The following is a 22,769-nucleotide window of genomic DNA, read 5'->3' as shown; positions in this document are numbered from 1 at the left end:
ATACATTTATTTATTATTAGTTTGGCAATATGTCTCGTGCATTTCTCAACAGTATTTTAATCTCTTTGAGATGTCTGATATTTAGCAAAGAAATTACTGTTTTGTCTGAAGTAAGCACAATTCCTCTTTGTGTAAAGCATGGCATCCATCCAGGTAATGCACGACACTATTGGCAGTATCTAAAGAAAAAGAGTCAGGTCATTTCTATGGCAGAGTAGAAACTACCTGAAAATCTGTGGAAAAAAACAAGTAGAAGAGACCTACATATATCTCTTACATGTCCAAAGTCCTTATTTACTTGTTTTATCTATATTTGAACCTGCAGCAGTACTTTTTACAAAATACATAGTGCTAAGGAAACCTAAACATGCACATACTGGACACAACAAATATGAAAATGACATGTTCTGCCCTCGAGCAGTGCTGACCCCTGAGGGTTGCCAGAGAGATTTGACATTCCTGAGAGCAGCAGATGAAGAAACTTTGGGAAGTGTTGCTTTTGAAAATTTGTGACAGAGGAACATTTGCAGCAGCTCCTTGGAAACACCTTCCTCAGAGGAGAAATGAGGAAGTTAAAACATGCCCATTCTAAGCAGGACCTTTGGAGGAATGGATCTGGAGAGGGGCATGAGATACACTGAAGGAAGGAAGCAAAGAAGCTTCCAAAGCCTATGAGAAAACAAGCAAAGTTCTAGTATGGGAACATTTTTCCTCCAGGGACATAAAAAGCCCTGAACACCAGGAGGAATATGACCCAGGATGGGGCATAGATACTGAGAGGGAAGGAGCTCCAGACTGATGGATCTTGTGGGGTTCACAAAATCACAGGGTGAGAAAGGTTGAAAAGGGCCACAGTCAGTCACTTGTTCCAGCCTCAAAGCTCAAACAGGGTCATCTTAGTCCAGTAGGTCTGTCCCCAGCCTGCAATAGTTATTCTTCCTGAGGTGCAAGACCCTGCATTTGCCTTTATTGAATTTCAAAGGGTTCTTCTCTGCCCAGATCTCCAGCCTGTCAAGGCTCTTCTGAAGAGCTGCACAAAGCATCCTGGTAGGCAGGAGGTTCTTGAAGAGGAAAGGACTTTGTTAAAATAGATTGTATTGCCAGCAGGTAGAAAGAGGTTAAAAGCAACACAACTGGACTGGAAAACCAAGTTTATGTGATAGGATAACAAGATTTCAGCTATTCAGAAGAACTCAAGGGAAGAAGGAAAGGAAAAGAGCCAGAATGGTTCTAATGTCAGCCTCATTTATGCACAGAAAGTACTTCTAAAGTTATGGTGGGTGACTGGTTGTGATCAGAGTCTGCACATAAATATGATTTTCTTGGTTGCCAATGTTGATGTAAAATCAAACTTAACTTTGAATAACAGTAACAGAAAAAACCACCACAGAGAAACTAGATACCTAGTCATCAACAGCCTCAGAATATTCAGAGATACCAGAACTCTCTAAGGAATACACAGATCCAGCTAAAACAAATTTGGATAGATACAGGCAGGAAATCTTTGAAAAAGCAATAGCATATGGGGATGTTTTACTTATATTTAGTGTTGTTTTATACTACCTTATAAAGGTAAGCTGTTTCACAGATGTTAGCTGCTTATATCAACTAGTTATGACAGTGATCTGAATAAAATTTTCTGAACAATTTGAACCATTTCTTTTCATGTTCTTCTCTCTACAGATGCCACTGTTGTTTAGATACATTATTGACATACCCAATATTACTTTATTGAGTTTTAAAGTAATTTTGTAATACATACTATACTCTTCTGTCATAACAAAATTAAAGGGGTTTTTTTTGCACTGAAAAACCTGTTCTGTTTGTAAAATGGACTTAAGGGGTTTTTGTTAGTCTAATCCCATTAGTGTTATCAAATTATAAACACATAAAAGTAAGAAAAAATAAGCTCAATTTATTGTCCTTAGCTATCCTAATAATTAAAAAATGAACAACGCAGAAGTTCAAACTTTTAATCTTTAAGCAGCTTTCAGGCATCTCCTTTTGCCTGAAATAAGCACATAATTGTCATGAACAATAAGATTTTAATGGGCTTATGTAAATTGTTGTTACAACCTGTGCCTGAAAAGCGTTTTCACTGTTTAATCTTGTACCTTCACACCCTTCAATTTTAATACTGTGTTTGAATGTGTCTGTACTTATACTCAAAACAAGGTGTTCAAACCATTATGGAGCTCTAGGGGTAGCAAATTCAGACTGATTGGGTTTTTTTAAGACATCCTTCTTAGAACAATGTTTGTGATTCAAGCCCTTTAAAATATGTATTAATTCATGCTTTTATAATTGATTCTCCTGAATCCAGGATAATAAAAATAGCCAGGCAATAAATGTGCTGCAAATTACACATGTATATGACTATAGTCTGTTGCAGCATTAACACAGTCTCTGCTACAGTGTTTGAGGAAAGTGCAAGTGCCAGCAAATGATCAAAGTTATGTGATGTATCATCTTAGCATCATGAAAAATTAAGTGAAAAAATCCAAGGGAATAGGGAATTTATATATACATTATATATACAGCATTTTTCTTTGTTTTGATCAATTATTGAACAAACATTTGCACAAAAATGTCATGTTGACTTCATGAGTAATCCTCATTACTGGAGACCAGTTGTAAGTCGCAAGAATCCTTTGTCCAGCTAGGGAGTTCACGTAAGTCTTTCAGGCTTTCAGTAAGAAAATGCTGGTTAATCCATTTGGGATTGTCTTGAAAAATCCCTCAAGTCCAGGTTTTAGTATTGATAGGAGAAAAATATGAATATCTTTTGTAAAAATGTCAGGATGAAGAGAAAGCTGGATGTTACTGAAAAGGAATTTTCCCCAATGTATTTTACTTCTGCTGCTGAGAAAGCTGTGACAAAGAAAATGCTTGGCTTCCTTTCATCCAAGGTCCACACAAAAATGGCAAGAGTCCAAACAGTTAAAAATAGAGGGATTATCCAAGCCTTTAGATTAAAAGAGCTTGTTTCCTGATTGCCACATATGTTCCTTCTTAGACCAGGTGCTTGTATTCCCACATAAAATACTTCAGATCCACTTCTCCACTGCTGATAAAGTATCTAAAAACTTCATTGTCCTGTGGCAGAGTGCTACTAAATGCCCAGTGTAAGTATTTGTTATCTTTCTTGCCAGGGCTATTTAAAATATCAAGTTACAGCAAAATTTTGTTAGAATTGATAATATGCAAAACATAGAAACAGAGTTTCCAAATTTTCTATGGACAAATTTCTGATGTCCAGATATTTCATATTCTCTTAAAAAATTAGTACAGAAATACATATCATAGCTTGATCATATTTGCCCTCCTTCCTTGGACTACTGCAAAAGGCACAGGTCATGCTTTAAAAACCTTAACATTTCAGCAAAATGCAGTTGAACTATATTCACAGGATGAGAGTAGAAAATAACTGTCAGGAAATCTGCTGTAAGTCAATTACTGCTATTATGACTCAGAAGAATAGAAAGTTTCTCTTCTGAATCCACTCCAGTACAAACTTGGACATCAGATACTGTGAGAATAATATTTATTTCTCTGAGCATAGATCCTAAGTGCTCAAGAAAAAGTGAAAACCAAACATCATTAACTGAAGATAGGAGACTTATTTCTTAATTATGTCCAAACCCTCATGAACATTTTTCAGAAGCATTAAAAAAAGGCAAAACAGGATGACTTAATTTTATAGCTCACCTTGAATTCTAAGTATTCCTGGATAAGATTCAAACCCAGGTCTATGGCAGCCACAGTAAAATGATGAATTGTTGGCTATCTTATGTGATCTGATTTATTCTCTATGTGGGAGATATCTATTTCTGTTCCACTTTCTATTTAGGTTTTATTTATTTGTTGAATCATCTCCCTGAATCTTAACTTATAATTCTGGTGTTTCCCAAGTTCACAAGAAGATACCATTTATGTGAAAGTAAAAATTGCATTTTAAAGTAATAAAAATTGTCCTGATGTTCCTCCTTCAGGAACTTAAGCTTTCTTCCACCCCTATTTATGTTACAGGGAGAGCTGAGAAACTGTGCAGTGTTATTGCAGGCCCCTTGGGCACACACATTACAACACAAGCCCTAATTACCTCATCACACAATATTGTTTTTCAGCATCACTCTGCCAGTGCGGAGAACAAAGAGGGCTTGAGGGTAAAATACAGATGTAGCAAAGAAAACTTAGTTCCCCTCATCTGCTGCAGAGGTTGGAAGATGCACTGTGGACAAGACTGGGGACAGCAACATGAGAAAACTGTTTCATGGTCAAAACAGTAGAGTGCTGTCAGAAGAAAGGATAAAATCCCTACTCCTGTCACAGAATTTGCATATGATGCAAGCAAGCCACAAAAAGCTAACCAAATGGTCTTAAAGCATGCATTTCATATTTACTAGGTGCTCAGCTTAGCACCTTCAGGTCTATGTTGCTGGAATGCCAGGCACCTGTATGTTTTGAAGTTACACTTTCAGCCCATTCCTTCTTCTAAAATGCTCAGTGACTGGAATTTTGGTGTCACACACTCCAGCCTACAGATTTCCTCTTCTGATGGATAGCAGAGTCCATTAAGAAAATAAGGTAAAAAACAAGAGAAAATACAAGTTCTTTACATTCTTGAGTGGTATTAATTTACTTGCTTATTGGAAATCACTCATTTATATCTAGCTATCATAGTGTCTTTTAAAATCTGTATAATGAAAAGTTTAAAGAACTATATTATCAAAATATTATTCATTGCTTCATATGTATCATCTAGATGACCGAAACACATTTATGACCAGCATTAGTAACGTTGTTTTCCATTTTAACACTTCATAATCTACCTGACATATAATGGGATCTATACATCCCATTATATCTATTACAGCAGTTGTACAAACCAGCTGAGGTTTTATGAAGAACATGAAAGCAAAAGCTAAGCTAAAATAGCATAAAATTTGGAAGTACTCATCAAGAAAGTAGGAAAAGCTATGTAGTTACCTCAATTCTAGGGATCAGTAAACTGAAATGTAAATATGTAGATGAATATGAATTCATACAGAATCCAAATCTGTTGAGATTTTGAAGCAACCATAACTGATGAAGAAGAAACAGAAATGTGTGCCTTCCATCACATAGATGCACATTGCCAGACTGTTCACCCTACTCCTACCTGGCAAAAAGCCAGTATGATCCCTAAGTACCTAGAGAATGATTTATTAAACACTTTTCATATAATACTGCACAACACCAGCAAAGCCCCTGCAGTTCAGCAACTGGCTGGTCTCCAAAAGCAGGAAAAGGAGGGGCTACCCAGTCCAGCCTCTTGTGCATGTTAGCATGAACTGGCCTATTTCCACTCACCTTTCCTTGAGCCCAACCTCCAGCTACCCTTTGCTGCACATTTGTGGTCATTTCACTGATGAAAATTGTATTAAACATGGACAGAGTCAGCAAGGATTTTGTGCTCAGATTCCCTTTACAGGAGAATCTGGAAGCAAGTTTTAGGGCCTGATCCACTCTGAATGCAGCTTTGTAGCAAGAGAGAGCATCATCTCTTAGTACTCTTAAAAGAGAGTATGAAGGATTTAAAAAGCAAAATCAGATCAGGAAGCTTCATGTTTCACATACACTGAGAAAGGCTGCTCAGCCCTAGAGTTACTTGGAGAAGCTGGAAATTCCCAGCAAACTTGCAAGCTGTGCCTGGTTATGGAGATCACAGGAGTCTGAGAAGGAAACCCAGGACTACCAGAGGTGAGCAATGCTGGTTGTTAAACTGCAGCTAGTCTGGATTTAAAAAAAAAAAAAAAAAAAGTATCAGAGAAAAATTCTCATAAGCAAGTTATTTGAGTCCCTGAAGATATTAATTTTCAAAAAGTTCTACAAAACAAGAAGTAGCTTTGTTCCAGTCTAAAAATATATATATATCTCAAATTGGTTGTTTACTTATAATCAAGCTGGCAAAAACCAGCAGTCATGGTTCCATCACTATCAGAACTTCCGGGATAAAGTCTACAGTATATGTCACCAATGTCTTTCCAGGGATAGGTAGATTCACCCATCAGCTTTTTTGTACTGATAATACAAAGAGGCAAGGTTTTTTTCTGATTTGTTGTAAAAAGCAACTCAGCTTCAATTAAGTTTCTGTTTCCAGACAGTTATTCCTGCGTACAAAAGATTTTTAAATAGAGAAAAGATGAGCAAGAAATTGCTATAATCCCAAAACTAGCAGAAATTATTAAAGACAACCATTAGCTACAACTACAGATGCCTTAACATCTGTATAATTTATATAGATAAGTATCAGTTACATTCTTTTTATCATTCCTAGTAATGCTTTTTTTTTTCCATTAACACCAATGACTTTTCCAATTATTTTTCTTTACTTCATTTTAGGAAAACATGTGGCTGCCACACTCAGGAATACCCAAAAGATGGTAATTTCTATAGGATAATTATTAGAATTATATCATAGCTTTTGGATAGTGGAAGAATTCTTGCCAGAAGAGTGATTTCATGAGGTGTAATAAAAATACCAGCACTTAATATTAAAGCTTAGTATTAATAAATAGCCTGGTATCATACAAATCTGGTATAATTACATCAATTTCTTTTCTGAAGAATCACATAATTTTAAAATGACAGTGAAAGGAAAACAGAAGCCAGTCTACAGTTTTCTATATCTCTTCATGGACAACACTAAAGACAGAGAAACTCCTTTCCAAAAAATTACACTTGCCAGCAAGGCATCATGCATTTATAAACTGGAAACATTTTTGGCTGCATTTCAAACATCCAGTGAATGACATAATAATTAGCACTGCAACAGGAAAAGGACACAATGTCCTTTGTTAGTAATTTGGAGAATTTTATGTAATTTTTTTCAGCGATTTGAGAGGGGAGAAGTATCCAAGGCCATCCAAGATAGTGCAGCTTTTACATTTTTGCACTCCCCATACAACAGAATATGACTCAACAGTTATTCCTTCAGTCCATTAAGTGACATAAGGTCAGGATTAAAAAGTGCTCTGTGTCTGGAAAAAACCCAGCCCATGTCATCTAGTGGTAATGCAGGATTTGAAAATTGTCCTGAGATTTTCTGCAAGAGCCCTGAAGAGTCAAGAGCAATGCCCAAGATTATTTTTACTGACTTAATGTTCACTCCTAGTGGCCCTGCATACAAATTCATGGCAGAGAAATGAGCAGCTCAGGGTGTTTCAGACAGTGATTTTTATTATGATTCCCACAATTTCACTGTCAACAGACAAATGCAGCTGTACTGCTGGTTTGGACCAACTACTACCTTCATATACACTTTAACTATGAGAAGATCAAAGATGCTCCATTATTGTTTTCAGAAATACTAATCATTATCTGTGTTTTAAATCAGAGTAGCTGTTAGACCTCCTGTTTTCAAATAAAACCACATTTATGGTGTTTTCCTGATTAGGTGATATTTGATGCAAAATACATAATAAATAAATTGCTCAAAACCTCTCATTGTTTCCCTTCCATTTTCATTCAAGACAAATTATTCATTCGATCCTCTCAAAATATCACCACCTCTGTAAGGCTCATACAAAATAATTTCTATTTCCCATTTCTGCTGGTGCATAGTGTCAGTGAGGTCGGGGTAATCTGCACATACCTCCTGTCTGTAGGATACAGCTCCACAGTAATGACATCTAGGGAGTTCCATGCTGAGATGGTGAGGCCGTTGTAGAGGCACAGCATACCTATCATCATGGATTCACTGGTCCCAAACCACAGGAAAAAACAGCTGATGCCAGAAAGAACCATGGAACCACCTAGACACAAGACAGGCAAAACAAATGTGTAGTTGTGGAGTTGTATTTAAGGAATAACTTTTGTTTTGTCTAATGTTTCTATGCACATGTAGCTAAATAAGTGACCCAAATATTCAAGTTAAGAGCCAAAGAGACCTCCTCTACTGGTAAGCCCAGACAGAAAGGCAAATGTTGAAGGAAGGAGGTCACAGAAAAAAATATCACTCCTCACATATCAGAATATATCACTAAGTATTAATCTAGAAGCCTCTTTGAATTCCCAAAGGAAGACACCTGAGGAAAACTACCCCCATTAGTTTTGGCTCATCATCTTTTGCAGTTACATGAAACTTATCATATAATAAAACCACTGTATTTATTCATTGTATTTATATAGAGATATTGTCCTAGAAAATTAAGACAATGAATTACTGCATAATTATTTAAGTAAATTGAAAACAGATTTCTCATTGTAGGCGATCCACAGGAGATATCTTTCAACAGTGTTCCTATGCAAAATAGGTAACAAAGAACACCTGGTACTTTCCAGGAGCTGCTCCACTAGCTGAGGGTCATCTGTGTACACCTTGCTTCCTTTCAGCTGGAGCAGAGATAAACCAATGGTAGTCAGTCCCCAAAACCTCATTCTAAAGGCCTAGACTGTGTTCTTGTAATATCTGTGTGGAAGAGCAAGTAGAGGTGGACACAGATTCCTTTTTTCCCTAGAGTTTCTAAACTGGGGGCTTTTAAAAACAGTACTTATGATGCCACATAAATGACATATCTGCAGAAAGAATATTTTTCATTTCTCTGAGCCAAATTCCTTGAAAAGAAGACGTGTTAATTTTGACATTCCCTGTACCAAAGTGAAGCCCCTACCTAGCATCGTTAACCGTCCTATTCTATCCATCAGGAGAGCAGACACAATATTTCCTGGTAACACTGCCAAAGTTCCCAGGAAATTAACAAAGTAGATCCAGTAGGCACTGTAGTCATCATCAAAAGAAATCTGGCATCCTGTCCTGACGTGAAAAAATGTGCAATTTATCAATTCACTGTCAACAAATTTATACTGCTCGAGATCTGTGGAAAGAAGAAGAAAAAAATCATTTCAGCTAACAGCCAACTCCATATGCAACTTTTGATTAAAAACATTTCAAGTTCAAGCAACTTTAATGACAACTTGGAGTTTTCACAGCTTTGCGAAATGGGGACCAGTTACTGCTGTTAATTTTGATGTATTTTTCTCTTACTAGAAAAATTTGCAAAGCTCTTTCCCTACTAAAGCCCAGAATAAGGAAGTTATATTACTGCATTTTACCCTGCTTGGACTGTATTTGGTTAAGGCCTTTCAGCACCAGCTGGTCTTGCATAAAATGCACTAGATGTCCACCAGTTTCTATGACTCAGTCTTAGAAACAGGCCTTCTGTTTTTATTACTAACGTCTTAGTATCAGGCCTTCTATTTCCTGATGAGACTATCAGTTGGGCTCAGTTTGGTTTGACTTCCTTTAAGTGAAATATTTCTGTGGAATTCAGTTTAAACTGATTTTTCTTTCTGAGAAGGTTTCATGGTCTTCAGCTTGTTCATGGATGAGTTACTCTATGTAGTGAATTCTTCTGTCAATACCATTCCAGAGACCTATCCCTACATTTCTTTTTTTTTTTTTTTCCTCCCATTTCTCTTGTCAGCCTTATAAATCTAAGCGAGGAAGAGCTTCCTTCCACATAAAGGTAATTGCTTGCTCTGAAGCTTAAGTCTATTACTGTTATGACTGCTGTAGTTACAGGAAAGTGGGAAGAAGTGTCCCATCTTTCCAACAAGCTTAGTTGGTCATGTTCTTCTTTCATTTATGTTTTATTAAACTAGAGAGAAAGAGAGTCTTCTGTTTAAATATATGAAAATACGGATTCATATTTTTGTCACAATACTTAGGAGACTGGGAATGATTATAGACTAGGTAATTTGAATCTTAAACTCGGTTTCCCCTGCCACAGCAAGCACAGTGAACAAAGTATTTCACCAGTCCCTTTTGGACTAAATAAAAGCAGTTAAAGCTACCAGTAAAACAGTAAATGCATTTTCTTCTCTCCAGACTGAATCTCTATAGAGATGTTTGAAATCAAAGATAAAAAATAAATCATTTATTATGTGAATAAAATAAATCATTTATTATCTGAGTCAATATTAGGCCTGCAGTATCTCTTGTGTAGTGAGAGCACTTTCACTTCTGTGCTGTAGCAAGCTGGCTGCTTTTTATATATTATTACATATATATTATTAATTCATTACAGGAGGAATTGTTGTATGTCTTATTAGAAATCCAGAAATTATAAATGCAAGGTGAGAACCTGCACCTGACCAAAGGGCATTTGAGACTCTCATACCTGTGTTGTAGAAGGTGGTATTCACAAAAGTACAGTTCCTGAAGTATGTGTTCAGTGAAGTAATGTCTTCAAAAACACAGTTCTTAAAGAGTGAATCTTCAAAGGTTACTGATTTAAACTTCATCATAATAAACCTGCCCAATACAAAGAATTACTGTCAATACAGCTTCATAGCTTTGAAATGGCAACAGATGCAGCTATTTAGACCTAAAAAGTCTCAACCCCAGTAACAATGATTCCTTTGATGTATTTTGCAGATATGATTAATGATTAACTTATTCTAGAATATTATTGTTCAGAAGAAGAATAAGTGAGACAAATAGCTCCAGATAGTTACTGGCCCAAACTGGTAGTATCATTTATTTGATAATATTTCTATTGTTACTTGTTATTAATCATCAATCAAAACCAACATCATGACATCCATGAGACAGCCTTGTAAAATCACACTGCTAATAATTTGACATTACACCTGGAAACGGGGAAACCATGCTTCAGAGATTCAGTCCCTGGGAATAAACAAGCACTTGCTAATGCCAACAAGCTGAAAGAAAAGAATTTTTAAAATAATCTTGATTTGTCAGAGGAACACACTGGTTACTGGGTTAGGCTCAAATACAAAACATACTGCTGTTAAAAATTGTTTTCACAAAATGGTTATAACATGAATAAAAAGTTACATTGCCAGTTACACAGCTAAACATCTAACTCTGAGTATGTCCTCATTAATCCTGTGCCTATGGATGCAATTGCAGTTATAATTACTATGTAAATAAAACTGACACAAACAATTTCCTGGTAGCTTTTTCTATTACTGAACATCCTCCTTCCTACTGACTCTCATTTAAAACCTAGATTTTATCAAAATATTAACAGAAAAAGTCAGTGCAAAATTATATTATATACAGTAACTTTCTACCCCAATGTCACTAGACTAAAACAATGCTTTTTTGAGGAAGAGTTTTTTAGTAAAATTCTACCAAATAACATGATTATGCTAACAACAGCAACCACAGCAAAGATGTGGAAATGCATCATTATTTTTGTGATGTCTTTGAGATCACAAGAAGATGTGGAAAAAAAAGGCAGTTTTTTCTCCAAACACAGACCTGGCTTGATTTGAATCAAACCTGGTGTCACTAGCTAGGTATTTTTCTTATAAAGAAAAGTAATTCTTATTAAGTTTTCTTATTAAGAAAAGTAATAGTAGAAATAAGAACACAAAAAATATGCTATCTACAAAGGAGGAGGAATAAACTCTTTCACAAATAAATTTTTTGGAACCACATCTTTATGAGAAAGGAGAGAAAAAGCTAGTAGTATTTATCACAGTAAGTGAATTACTAACTAATGAATTCTCTTTTTGTATTGGTCAGAAGAATAGTGTTTTCAGTCCATTAGTTTTAGTTACTATATCATTTCTCATTTGTGACAGACTGATTAAAATCAGGCTGGAGTTACTCATTATCATTTTTCATAGAGCACTTTCCATTCTAAAATGTAGACTAGTTCCAGAGGAGAACAAAGAAAATACAGTGATTAGATTAGTCAGTTGAAATAGAAATGACAGACTACATGTTCTACATTCTTCCCATGCACTTTTTACCTTTGGACAGGAAGTGTGTGACTACATTGAAATTGGTGTCACAATTATTTGAATTAAACTCCAGGAAAGCAATGTATTAAAAAGTCAAGTATTGACGGATCTTCTCATTAAGAAAGAACATGAAGGAAACACTGAGATGGAGGGTGAATAGGGTATTGAAACATTTATGAAGAAAGGATATCAGAGCTTGGAAAATGTTTTGTGAATCCCAAATAGCTATCAGAGGCATATTAAATTTCCACATTTGAAAGAGAAAATTACTGATTTAGCATAAATTAGTGTTAGACTTAGTGTTTTACAAAAATATTCTGTTTAAATTGATACAACCTCAGTTACTGACAGTTCTTTGATTTTAGGAGAACATCTACATTCTGAAAAGGAGTGGGACTTGGAAGCTATGGCTAAGTTAAAAATTAAGTAACTGCTGTTTTTTTCTTCAATGCATAAATCTTTAACTATGTCAAAATTCAAGCCCTACTACTACTACTACTACTACTACTACTACTACTACTAAATCATCACAAAATAATCAATTTCATTCTCTTACACACAGATTTTCCTACAGAAATAATAATTACTTATTATCATGACTTCCAGCAGACAGACCATTCACATGGTTGTTCTGTACATTTCTTAATAGGAACCAGATACCTAAACCAGCTGTGTTTAATTTTCCCCAAAGCTATCTAGTTATTTGTGAAGTTCAGATATAGTCCTAATATATTTGCCTTTGGCTAAAAAAAAATCACAAAAGGCATTGCTGGAGTTTTGTTCCCCATTTCAGAGCTGTTCATGCTTTTTATTGGTTTACAGTAATGTTTGGCTTTTGTTTTTCTGTGATAAGATCCTAACCTCCCAATGTTCAGCCTTTTCACAGAAGTGTCTTTCATCAATAAAAAAAAGAACCAGCGACAGAGATGAAAGTACATCTTTGCCCAGCCCCCTACAATACACTGCATATGCTGGATCTGAAAACCTTTGAATCCTACTGTGAAAGGAAGTAAAACTGACATAGGTTTTTTTGGTCTGTTTTGCACGACAAGGAAGCTGGGTTTGCATGGTGGATTCTCCCACAGAAACCACCACAGGGCATGTATATTTCTCCCCATGCTCATGAGCCATGAGGAATTAAGAACAGAAATAAATATTCACTAAAAAGTAACAAAATCATCTATCATTACCTCATGGAAAAAAAGAGTTATTAGGATGAGCTTTAAAACATGCATCTGTTTATTCCAGTTAAGCCAAGATATTAGGAAACCTCTAAACCTGTCATTGATGTATTCTCCATTGGTGTGGATCTGGTTTTCCAGAGTGAAGTTGAAGACGAAATGTGAGACCTCCTCGTTGCGGAAATGTTTCACTCGGGACGCGTACTCGTCCGACTGCAGATGTTTAATGACATCAGGAAACCAGACAGATAAGCCATAGTAGCTGTGAAAAAAAAAAAACAGGAAAACTTCAGGCACCAATCTCACTCATTCAGAAATCCATGCAAGGTGTGAATGAGCAATTCCCTAAGCTGCTTATGTGATGGAGCTGTTGTCTCATCAGGATAAAATCCTCCATAATATAAAATTATTGAAAGATGCTGACACCAGAAGATGTCAGTTTTTAAAAGAAGGTATTCCTGATGAGTCAGGTTTGCAACTAAGAACAGAATAACTGACAATATAACATTTTGTGGAAATACCCTGAATAAAACAGATGATCATAGTGTCAGAAATTTACATGCAGATTATTTTTCTGTCTGTCAAGACTATAAAAAATGGTTTAATCTCAACCACTCTTACCCAAAAGACAGGGTGAACCACACAGCTGTAAGTTTGATCGTATTATCCTTCACTGGGTAGTTGAAGCATCTCATAAATGTCAACCAAATCTGTAAATCATTATGAAACACATTTATTTACGTATCTTTACTTATTTCGAACAACTTTCTTAAAGGCTAGAAGATATTGATTCTTATTTATTTGCTCCTTCAGGTCATAAGAGAGCAAATCAACTCTCTGGCCATGCTTCTTTTGATGCAGCCCAGGATGTGATTTGCTTTCTTAGCTGCAAGAAAATATTTATAGTCTCTTTTTTTTTTTTTTTTTTTTTTTTTGGTAACCAGTGTGGACTGTGTACAAAAATTCAGCCTTATTCTGATCACCTCAAACTTTCTTAATCTCTTGACAGCTTCATTTTACCTTCTCAAATAAACCAGAGATTTTCTGAGGAGAAGAGAGGAGAGGAGAGGAGAGGAGAGGAGAGGAGAGGAGAGGAGAGGAGAGGAGAGGAGAGGAGAGGAGAGGAGAGGAGAGGAGAGGAGAGGAGAGGAGAGGAGAGGAGAGGAGAGGAGAGGAGAGGAGAGGAGAGGAGAGGAGAGGAGAGGAGAGGAGAGGAGAGGAGAGGAGAGGAGAGGAGAGGAGAGGAGAGGAGAGGAGAGGAGAGGAGAGGAGAGGAGAGGCAGTCCGTTCTCAGAGCTCCCAACACCCACCATGCAATGACAAAAGTGCTCTGACCCAGGGTCTAGTTCTAGTGAGATAACAAGGATGTGAGCCAACCAATCTGCAACTCCTTAAAAGCTGGTTTAGTAAGATGCCAACTCATAATATTTCAGTCTTCAAGTGCTCTATTTTTGATCAGTAATTATAAAGGTAGACAGTTTCTGGATTTTTTTTCTTTTCCCTGGTGAAAATGTGGCTTTTCCTAATAAAGTAATTTCATGACAAACCTTGCTTTGCAACACTTAATCATAGTTTTAGAGAGCTTGAAATAATAGATTTTTAATAGCTGTGAAAAGACAGTTTTGAACTTTTAAAAAATTAATTATTGAGGACTTTTCCAATTTTTGTTGCAAGACAAAGATATTATGTAATTTGGTTTTACAGAAAAAGTAACAAAAGGACAGCTTGTATTAAAATCTAAAATAGCTCTAAAATATTTTTCTATTAAAATATTTGACATACCTAAAAATTCGTGCAGATAAAATGCCTTACAAAGGCATTAATTTACACAAATTATTAATGAATTTATAATATTAAACTAATGTGGCTGCCTTGTGTTCCTCCTGATAATTTTTCATCTTGTCATGTGTTGCCTCCTTTCATACATATATATTGATCCACTTTCTCAATACGCCATTTTTTGTGCTGTTTATGAATATCACTATGTAATTATTAGCTATCACTTCCACAAAGATCAATGCAGCATTTTCCTCCTCTGAAGCTGAGATAAAGCTCTGTGCATTCACCTGCATTTTTTCTGGGTCAGGAAACCAAAACCTTACACTGGTTCCTGATCCCCTCAGTTGAATGGAAAAATGTAGCATTGCAGTTTTCAACAGCAGGAGCTCAGCAAATCCATCTCAAAAATAAAATCCACCTTCTGAAAGTTAATTACAAGGGAAGAAGGTAACTGCAGAGTGGACAGAGATGATGTTACTTACACCGTACAGCTCTGTGCGGATTCTTACAAAGCACCTCCTGTACCAAGTTCCGGTGTCACTCTCTATTTCTATGAGCTCATCTATCTGCTTGGGTGTTTTGATTCTGGTAACCTGGAAACAAAAACAGAACAAAAGTATTTGTAGTTTCTGGAATCATGAACTGCCTACGGAGGAGTATTGGAGGGGTTTATTACACCCCATCTACTAAAAATTAGCAAGTACTCAATCTGTGTCTACACTAGACGTATTTTAGATGCATAAAGGAATAGTAACACATTGTAATACTGAGGTCTTTATGGATGTAACTGTTTCAGAAAACTCTATATTCAAGGCACGCAGGAAATACTTTTCCTCTGGCTACAAAAAGCTGTGGCCATAATATTCTTCTAGAGAGTTGTTGTATGCCACAAAGAATAAAAACATAAATTTAAACCACCAGATAACTATGCCCAGAATTTGCCTTCAAATTGTTTCTGACTAGCTATCACAACACTGTTGGAAGTATTTTGATTAAATACACAGCAATGAAAACAGAAGTATTCAAAATGTCAGAAATTAGAAGTTGGACAACCTCTTTATTATTTTGAGGTTTTTTTTGAGTGTTGAACAGAGAACTTAATGAAGAGAGAAAACTGAGGTGAAATGATCTGGAACCATGCATGTTAGTGCAGTTATGAACAATCATCTACTTATCTGAAATGAGATAAACAGACATCAGGTAAAAATACAGAATTACCAGTGACAGGGAATGTAATGTGTCCTACAATGCTAATTTTTACTTTTATTCTCTTGTTGTAGCAGAACCAGACACAGGATCTGACAAACTTATACTACTGTATGTGTTTTGTTTAGTTTCTGCTCTGGTCCCAGCTTCATAGTGATATCACAAAAGGCACTGTATTTATCCACAGTTTATTTTAAAAGAAGATGAGCAGAGAGCAGAAAGAAAATTAATAAAATGGTGAAAGGGATATTAGGGGAAACATATGTATCATAGGACCACTGTATGTCATCAGGGACAAAAGTTCCCTGGCCTTAGTGGTTCTTTAACATATGAAAAGTTCTATTGAGATAGGATAATAGTCCATCTGGAACATGCAAATTCAGCATGTCAGTGTATGAAGAATGAAAAAAAAACCCCAAACCCAGAAAAGAAAACCTATTTTAAAGAAATGATGTTTCTGTTTGAAAGTAATGGTAAAAAATATGCAATGTTTAAATTTTAAAAAAGCCTTGTTGTAAAGAAAAATAGTTGCAGGAAAAAGAATTAATACATAGTAATTGAGGAGTAGAGAAAATTTTGATTTTAAGGATGAAAAAGCCTTTTTCTTTTAACTGAAATATTTAAACCAAGAGATCTAATGAATAGGTATTTTAAAAAAACAGGAAGTTTATAAAGCATGTATATACATCTAACTTTGGTAGTTCCATGCTTGAAGATACTATCAATTTATTAGTGTCTGTTAGTGTCACTGCTTTCAGGACAAATTCTTCAAAGTATGAAGAGCCACCCTCTCAATTAATTTAGGAACCAGAAGACTCCATTTTTGGATTAACTCTAAAACCAACTGCTTGTCAGTTGAGGCCACCTCTTTCTAAAGGCTTGAAGATAATCTCCTCAGTAACATGAGTAACAAGAATAAACATAGCTTGGGAAAAAAATCTTCTAGAAAAAGATTAAATCAATATAATAGGAAAAAAACCCTATAAGCATAATGGAAAAAAAGTTACATTATCTGTAGAGTCAGAAAAAATACTATCAAAGTGTGTCTGATGTAACTAACAACATGAAGTGGAGGAAAATAGTAAAATGTAAGTCATAGAATGGCATTGGTTAAGCAAAGGAGGAGTATGGAAAGCTCAGAAATATGTGAATAAAAATGTCACAATATCAAGGACTAATTTAGAGGAAAAAAAGAAACTAGAAGGATATGTCAAACAAATTATACAAAAGTTCTTTGCTTTCTGGGTTTATAAGATGAAGTGCTGATGTACAATAAGAAAAGAATGATGCATTTTCTAACCATATTAATTCAAGCTAAAAATAGGGACTTCTATATATGTCTAACCTTGACACACAGCACAGTATTTCTAATCTCAACTTGATATATGGAGTAGAGTTTTCCTAATGCTCAAGGCAGAAACTGGCAAAATTAATGGCTGATCAATTTACAAAAGCAACTGTAGATAAAGTGGCTGAGTGTCTCATTTTAACAACTGTAGAGACAAAGGCTTGTTAGATCACAAGAGCTGGAAACAACAAGCATGTGCTTTGTTTTCTTCCCCACAGCTGCTTTAGGACGTGATTACAATTACGTCAAAGTGATGTGAGAGGCTTATCCTTCCTCCTACATTTTCTCCTAGCACATTTCTGTCTTCTTCCTTGTGCCTAAACCAATGCTAAAGGGGTCAATGCTGTGGCTGGCTGTGAAATCAGTCAATGAATATCAAGAGTGGCAGGAAAAATCTTCTGGAGTCACCAAGAGCAGGCATATTCTGTCTGAAAGGAGCTCAGGTCAGCAAGGGCCAATTGTGAAATTACACCATAGCTATAGATGGTGTTAGGCAAATCCCCTTACTCATAAATTAAATCAGAAAATAAAACATTAGATTAGGTGGGATTAGGGCCAGGTCACCAGTGTACCAATAAATGTGGGTTTAACATGGTAAGTGTGCTAACCAGCTTCCTTTTAAGTTAAATATAGGAATTCTTGAGCTTCTTTGTGGAAAGGTTTAAATGGAAGCAATGGAAACTATATCCAAGGCAGCAAACTGCAAGTCTCAATGGAATATAAGTTATGTGGTCAGATGGTCATTCCTCAAGACTGCTTGCAAATGCAAAACCTTTAAGAGGATTTCTTAATTGAGTTATATGTGAGTTGTAATAAGAAGAAAGCTTCTGGAAGAGGAAAAAGATCCCACACATGGCTCTGAGGGAGCAGAGTGCACACACTGCCACAGCACTGTACAGGCTGGAGAGGCCAAATGGATTTCAGAGCAAGAAAGTGCTATTTGATCCTACTGCATCCAGGAAGACAAGATTGTTCCGTATAGTCTTCATAAATAATAAAGATGCCACAAAAAAATCCAGTTTTGAATAGTCAATTTCTTCAATAGAACCCCTCCATCAATATTTTAAATAATTTTATAATAGTTTTATAAAAACTTTTAATAGTTTTATAATTACACCTCAACAAAATGAATTTGAGCTTCAAAGACATTTTGAGTATAATAAATGTTTGAAATTACCATTTCAAAGAAGTGAAAATGTAGTTTTTAAACCCATTCTTTTACCTGATAAGAATGGAAAAATATTCCAAATCCTAAAGACACAACAGCTAACTAACTTGGACTTCTATGTGCCTACTGCTATTACTCAGAGTCAAAACTCAATAAATAAAGCACAGATGGAATCTATTAATTATCCTGGTACGCCAGATAAAATCATCATGCTGTGGCTTCATACACCCACGAATATCCTGGCCAAAGGCTGATTTCTTAGTAGACATTGTATATATAACAATTACAGTAGGAATTCACAATGCTTTTTATTTAGGTATTTAGAGTGCAAAAAATTGGCTTAGCCATTTGGAGTATTAATATTGATTGCTTAAGCTGTCCAGACCTCACCAGTCAGGAGGCTTGCTGATGTGACAGATGATTAGCTTTAAAAGCAATACTCACAGTGAAGACTTTCTCAGGCTGGCCACGAGCACGCATGTTTGTGTCATGAATTTGCTTGAGTATCATCCAAGCTTCGTCGTGTTTTCCAACCTAAACGTTAGAACAAAACATTTAAGTGCAACATGCATACAAATTAAGCTACTCATTACAGTCCCTGAACCATCTAAAATGCCCATTTGGTAGGGGTCATGATATAAAACAGAAATAATTTTGACTGGAATCCAGAAGGGAAGTTGTACCTCCAGCAGGAACCGTGGGCTCTCCGGCATAAAGGTGAGGGCAACCACAGAGGAGACACAAGGCAGTGCACAGACAATCACAAATACTCGCCAGCTGTGGAACTGGTAGGCAGAGCCCATGCTGAAACTCCATCCTGTGGAAGTAGAAATTCACAAAATGTAGACAAATAAGGAGTATTACATGTGTTATCCTATATATGCCGCTTATTGGAGATGCAAAATGACACCAATATTTAAGTGGTGTATTTCCACAAGTATTGGTCATTTAAAAAATAGTTTTACACTATGACTTTTAGCTTCTTGCATGTGACTAGTCATGAGGGAAAGTGGTTATATTACAAATGAAAGACTTTCTTATGCAGGGATGAAGAAGCTTCTTTCAATTGTCTTAGCAAAATCTGTATTGAGATATGTGAACCAAACTGGGACATCATCACCATGCATAAGAATAGATATACAAAGAAATAGTTTTCTATGAAGAATGGAACTAGAGAGATTTAAAAATCTACACACAAATTATGCATTTTATGGAATTGCATAGTTTCCTTAACATTTACTTTGTTGATTTCAATACTCAATCACCCATGTGAAACTGGAGGGCTGCTTGTTCAGCTTTTTAATAAGTTTCTGGTTGGTTGGTATGTTACGACTGGACTATTGAAATGTTATAATTGTAAGAAAACTAAGAATTTTTCTTAAGAAACAGAAAAGTATTATTTGGGTAACTACCTGGCCTTTTATTCTGGCTTCACTACAGAAGAAATTTTCAAGTAAAATTTTCAAGGATAACTTACTAAAAGATGAGTGGAAAATAAGAATAATGGTAAAGGACAGAAGAGGTTACTGGAAGAAAATTATATTCTGTGTAATGAAAGAACTGATGTACTGGATTAATCTATTATTTGCTACCTGACTTTTCTAGGTAAAAGACATAGTTAATTAAATCTGTCTGAATGTCAGTAAACAACTGGTAGGACATAGTACAAAATGGCCTATTAAATAGTTCTCCAAAGCAGGTATTTATGTAAGAAACGTAAAGTATGTTTCAGATTGTAAGGATTCTATGCTGTAGATCATAAACACATTATTGGGATTTTTTTTTTCCCATATTAAAGTATTTACATACTACCACATGAAAAATACTGTCAACCCATGACTTATTTCTATTCTTTATTAATGGTTTGGTGAAACATCTTGATCAGCAGATGTGGGAATGTGTTTATTTCTGGTCTCCTACAAATTTCCTGTGTTTCTGAAATTATATCAGTTTGTTCTACAGCCAGTTAGCACTGACACCTTTACCTCAGGGAGAAAGGAATAAAATCAGTAAGAGTATTGACAATGATCTTGGAATCCCATGTTACTTTTTTTCAAGTATGGCTCCACATAGACATACTTTACTGCTCAAAATGCCCTTCCAACTAAAGAAGAATGTCTAAAAAATTAATGTTAAATTTTATTCCAAAGCAAAACCCAGAATTAAAACTTACAAATAAACATGTAAACAAATCAAGTCATAAAATTGTATTAGAATTCATTCTTGATTGATTTTTGGAAAATGTTAACATTTGATGGTATGGAAATTCAAATTTTAAATAATATAGGTGTATTTTACGTCAGAATTGTGAAGGGAAGGAAGTAAAGAAAGGTTTACAGTGTGTTAATGAAGCAACTAGGGACTTTGGGTATTCAGTTAGTTGGGATGGACAGTGGCCTGGCCTCAACTTATTGTCCAGGAGGCATCAACCTGAAGCCATGGGAAATGGGAGTATAGGCAGGGAAACTTATGTTCAGGTTATGGAGAGAAGAGAGGGATCATGGGAATTGTTATGCAGATTAGGCTGTTACATATAGGGTTATGTGTTAATAATAATTGCTTTTCTGTATATGATACGTATATGCTGTTCATAGGTTCTTTGTTCTGTTCCCAAGGTTATACAATGTACTGTTCCCTGAAATATTTGTCCTCTTCTGGCTGCCCACCCCAGGCCTTCATCCCCTGGGGCTATTGTGTAGGTCTTCTGTTTTTGTTAACTGTCTTAATAAATTGCTTTTTGGGCAACCACAGTCGTACCCACTCCTTTTATTTTCCTGGTAGCCATGGCAGACCCGTGGTGATGGTCATCTTGGTCAAGCCACAGACATATGAAACTCCCAGCGGTCCCAGCCCAGACCATCAGACCCCTTTGAGTTTCCTCAGGACTTTGTCTTGATGGCAATTTGATAAAGAGAGGCAACCTCGATCCAGTTGTCCAAAAAGGAATTTTAATAACACGAAAGCAACAAACAATAAGGTGTGCGCTGTATAAGTGTGGGCCTGTCTGAGAGATTTTAGCCTGCTAGCAGCTGCTAACTTTTTCCCAAGGAAAAATTTCTCAATAAGCTTCTTATCAAAACAATCTTGGTGAACAACTACAATCTTGGTGAACAACTCTCCTTTCTCAAAACAATCTCTCTCCAGGTGGTGTTTTGCTGTTTTCTAGTTTAACTAACAGGATTAGAGAGGTGTTGTTCCTATTCACCAATCATGTAAAGTCTGTATGGGAACACCTTATAAAAGGTAGTAAGAATTAGACAATAAAGCCTTTTTTCTATGCGCTTTCTCTTCTGAACTATTTGGAGTCTCTCATCTTTCTTTCATGTCCTACGATGACATATAGGAGGGAACTGGAACAAGGCAGTAACAACGGGCCAAAAAGCCCAGGGCTTGGGTGTTTATAATCCTGGTGTGGGAGAGGAGTTAAGGAGGGGTCTGAAGGAAGGGTCCAATAGGGGAGAACAATTAGGAATATTAAAATTACTGCACCAAATATCAGCCTATGGTAACACAAGCAACAAGGAACCTTCCAGCAACCATTTGCTTGGAGAGCATGTGAGGCAGCCTCTGGCTGTTGCACTTAGAACAGGGTTTCCCAGGGAATTATTCCAAGGTTTTCCTCTTCCTCAGGGAAAACACTATCTACAGACCTAGCTTCATTGCTGGATTGCAATAAAGCTGCTGACCCCAAATCAGGGGTTCCTTGATTACTACTTGATTACAACAGGGGTTGACTTGTTCCTCAAGTCAAGTCAAACAGACTGTGACAAGAAACCACATCTCTGTTTTGGATATCGTGTAAAACATTTTATTCTAATAATTAGAATCATATTCTTCATTATATAATTTGAAGTATAGAACAAAACCACGTGATGTGGAATTTGCAAAATAATTTTTTGGTGAAGTTAATTTTTGATCTGATCTGAATCAGACTGATTCAGAATTTTCGAAATTCTGAACTTTTCAAAAATCTGAATTTTCAAAAATGTTGAAATTGAATTTCAAAACTCTGAATTTTTGAGTTGATCTGAATCTCTGGGCAGCTATGCAACTGCCAGTGATGCAGTGAAGGCTGCCTAGGTTGGAAGTTTTCATCTTTCAGGACGTTCAGCATCAGTCAAGGTATTGGTTTTTGTTACTAGAAAATGTTCCAGAAATACACAAAGCCAGTGGTATTGTTAGATAATCTGCTTTTCACAGCTTCAGTTTATGTTTTATGAGATTAAGCCGTACAAAGGGCAGTTCTGCAGTAAATGAAATCAACCTGGCTTTATACCTGTTATAAAGCAACAGCAACATCTTGTGCTCTGTAGCCAGCCCTGGAAAA

General features: G+C 36.0%; 1 protein-coding gene across 1 annotated transcript in view; it reads right to left on the bottom strand.

Moving 5' to 3' along the window:
• The window catches only part of SV2C (synaptic vesicle glycoprotein 2C), a gene marked incomplete at both ends in the record, with an annotated part of 80,208 nt that overhangs the window by 2,124 nt on the left and 55,315 nt on the right, over positions 1–22,769 (bottom strand). The window contains 8 exons of the mRNA XM_083884415.1: positions 7,637–7,796; positions 8,655–8,858; positions 10,164–10,297; positions 13,039–13,203; positions 13,563–13,651; positions 15,203–15,313; positions 18,887–18,976; positions 19,126–19,259. Of these exons, the coding sequence (XP_083740541.1) occupies positions 7,637–7,796; positions 8,655–8,858; positions 10,164–10,297; positions 13,039–13,203; positions 13,563–13,651; positions 15,203–15,313; positions 18,887–18,976; positions 19,126–19,259 (1,087 nt within the window). The remainder of the gene's footprint in view (positions 1–7,636; positions 7,797–8,654; positions 8,859–10,163; positions 10,298–13,038; positions 13,204–13,562; positions 13,652–15,202; positions 15,314–18,886; positions 18,977–19,125; positions 19,260–22,769) is intronic.

The sequence above is a fragment of the Zosterops lateralis genome (assembly GCF_965231275.1).
Source record: "Zosterops lateralis genome assembly, chromosome: Z".
Lineage (NCBI taxonomy): Eukaryota > Metazoa > Chordata > Aves > Passeriformes > Zosteropidae > Zosterops > Zosterops lateralis.
Note: the sequence above shows the minus strand (reverse complement) of the source record. Positions and strands in the feature narration are given on the sequence as shown.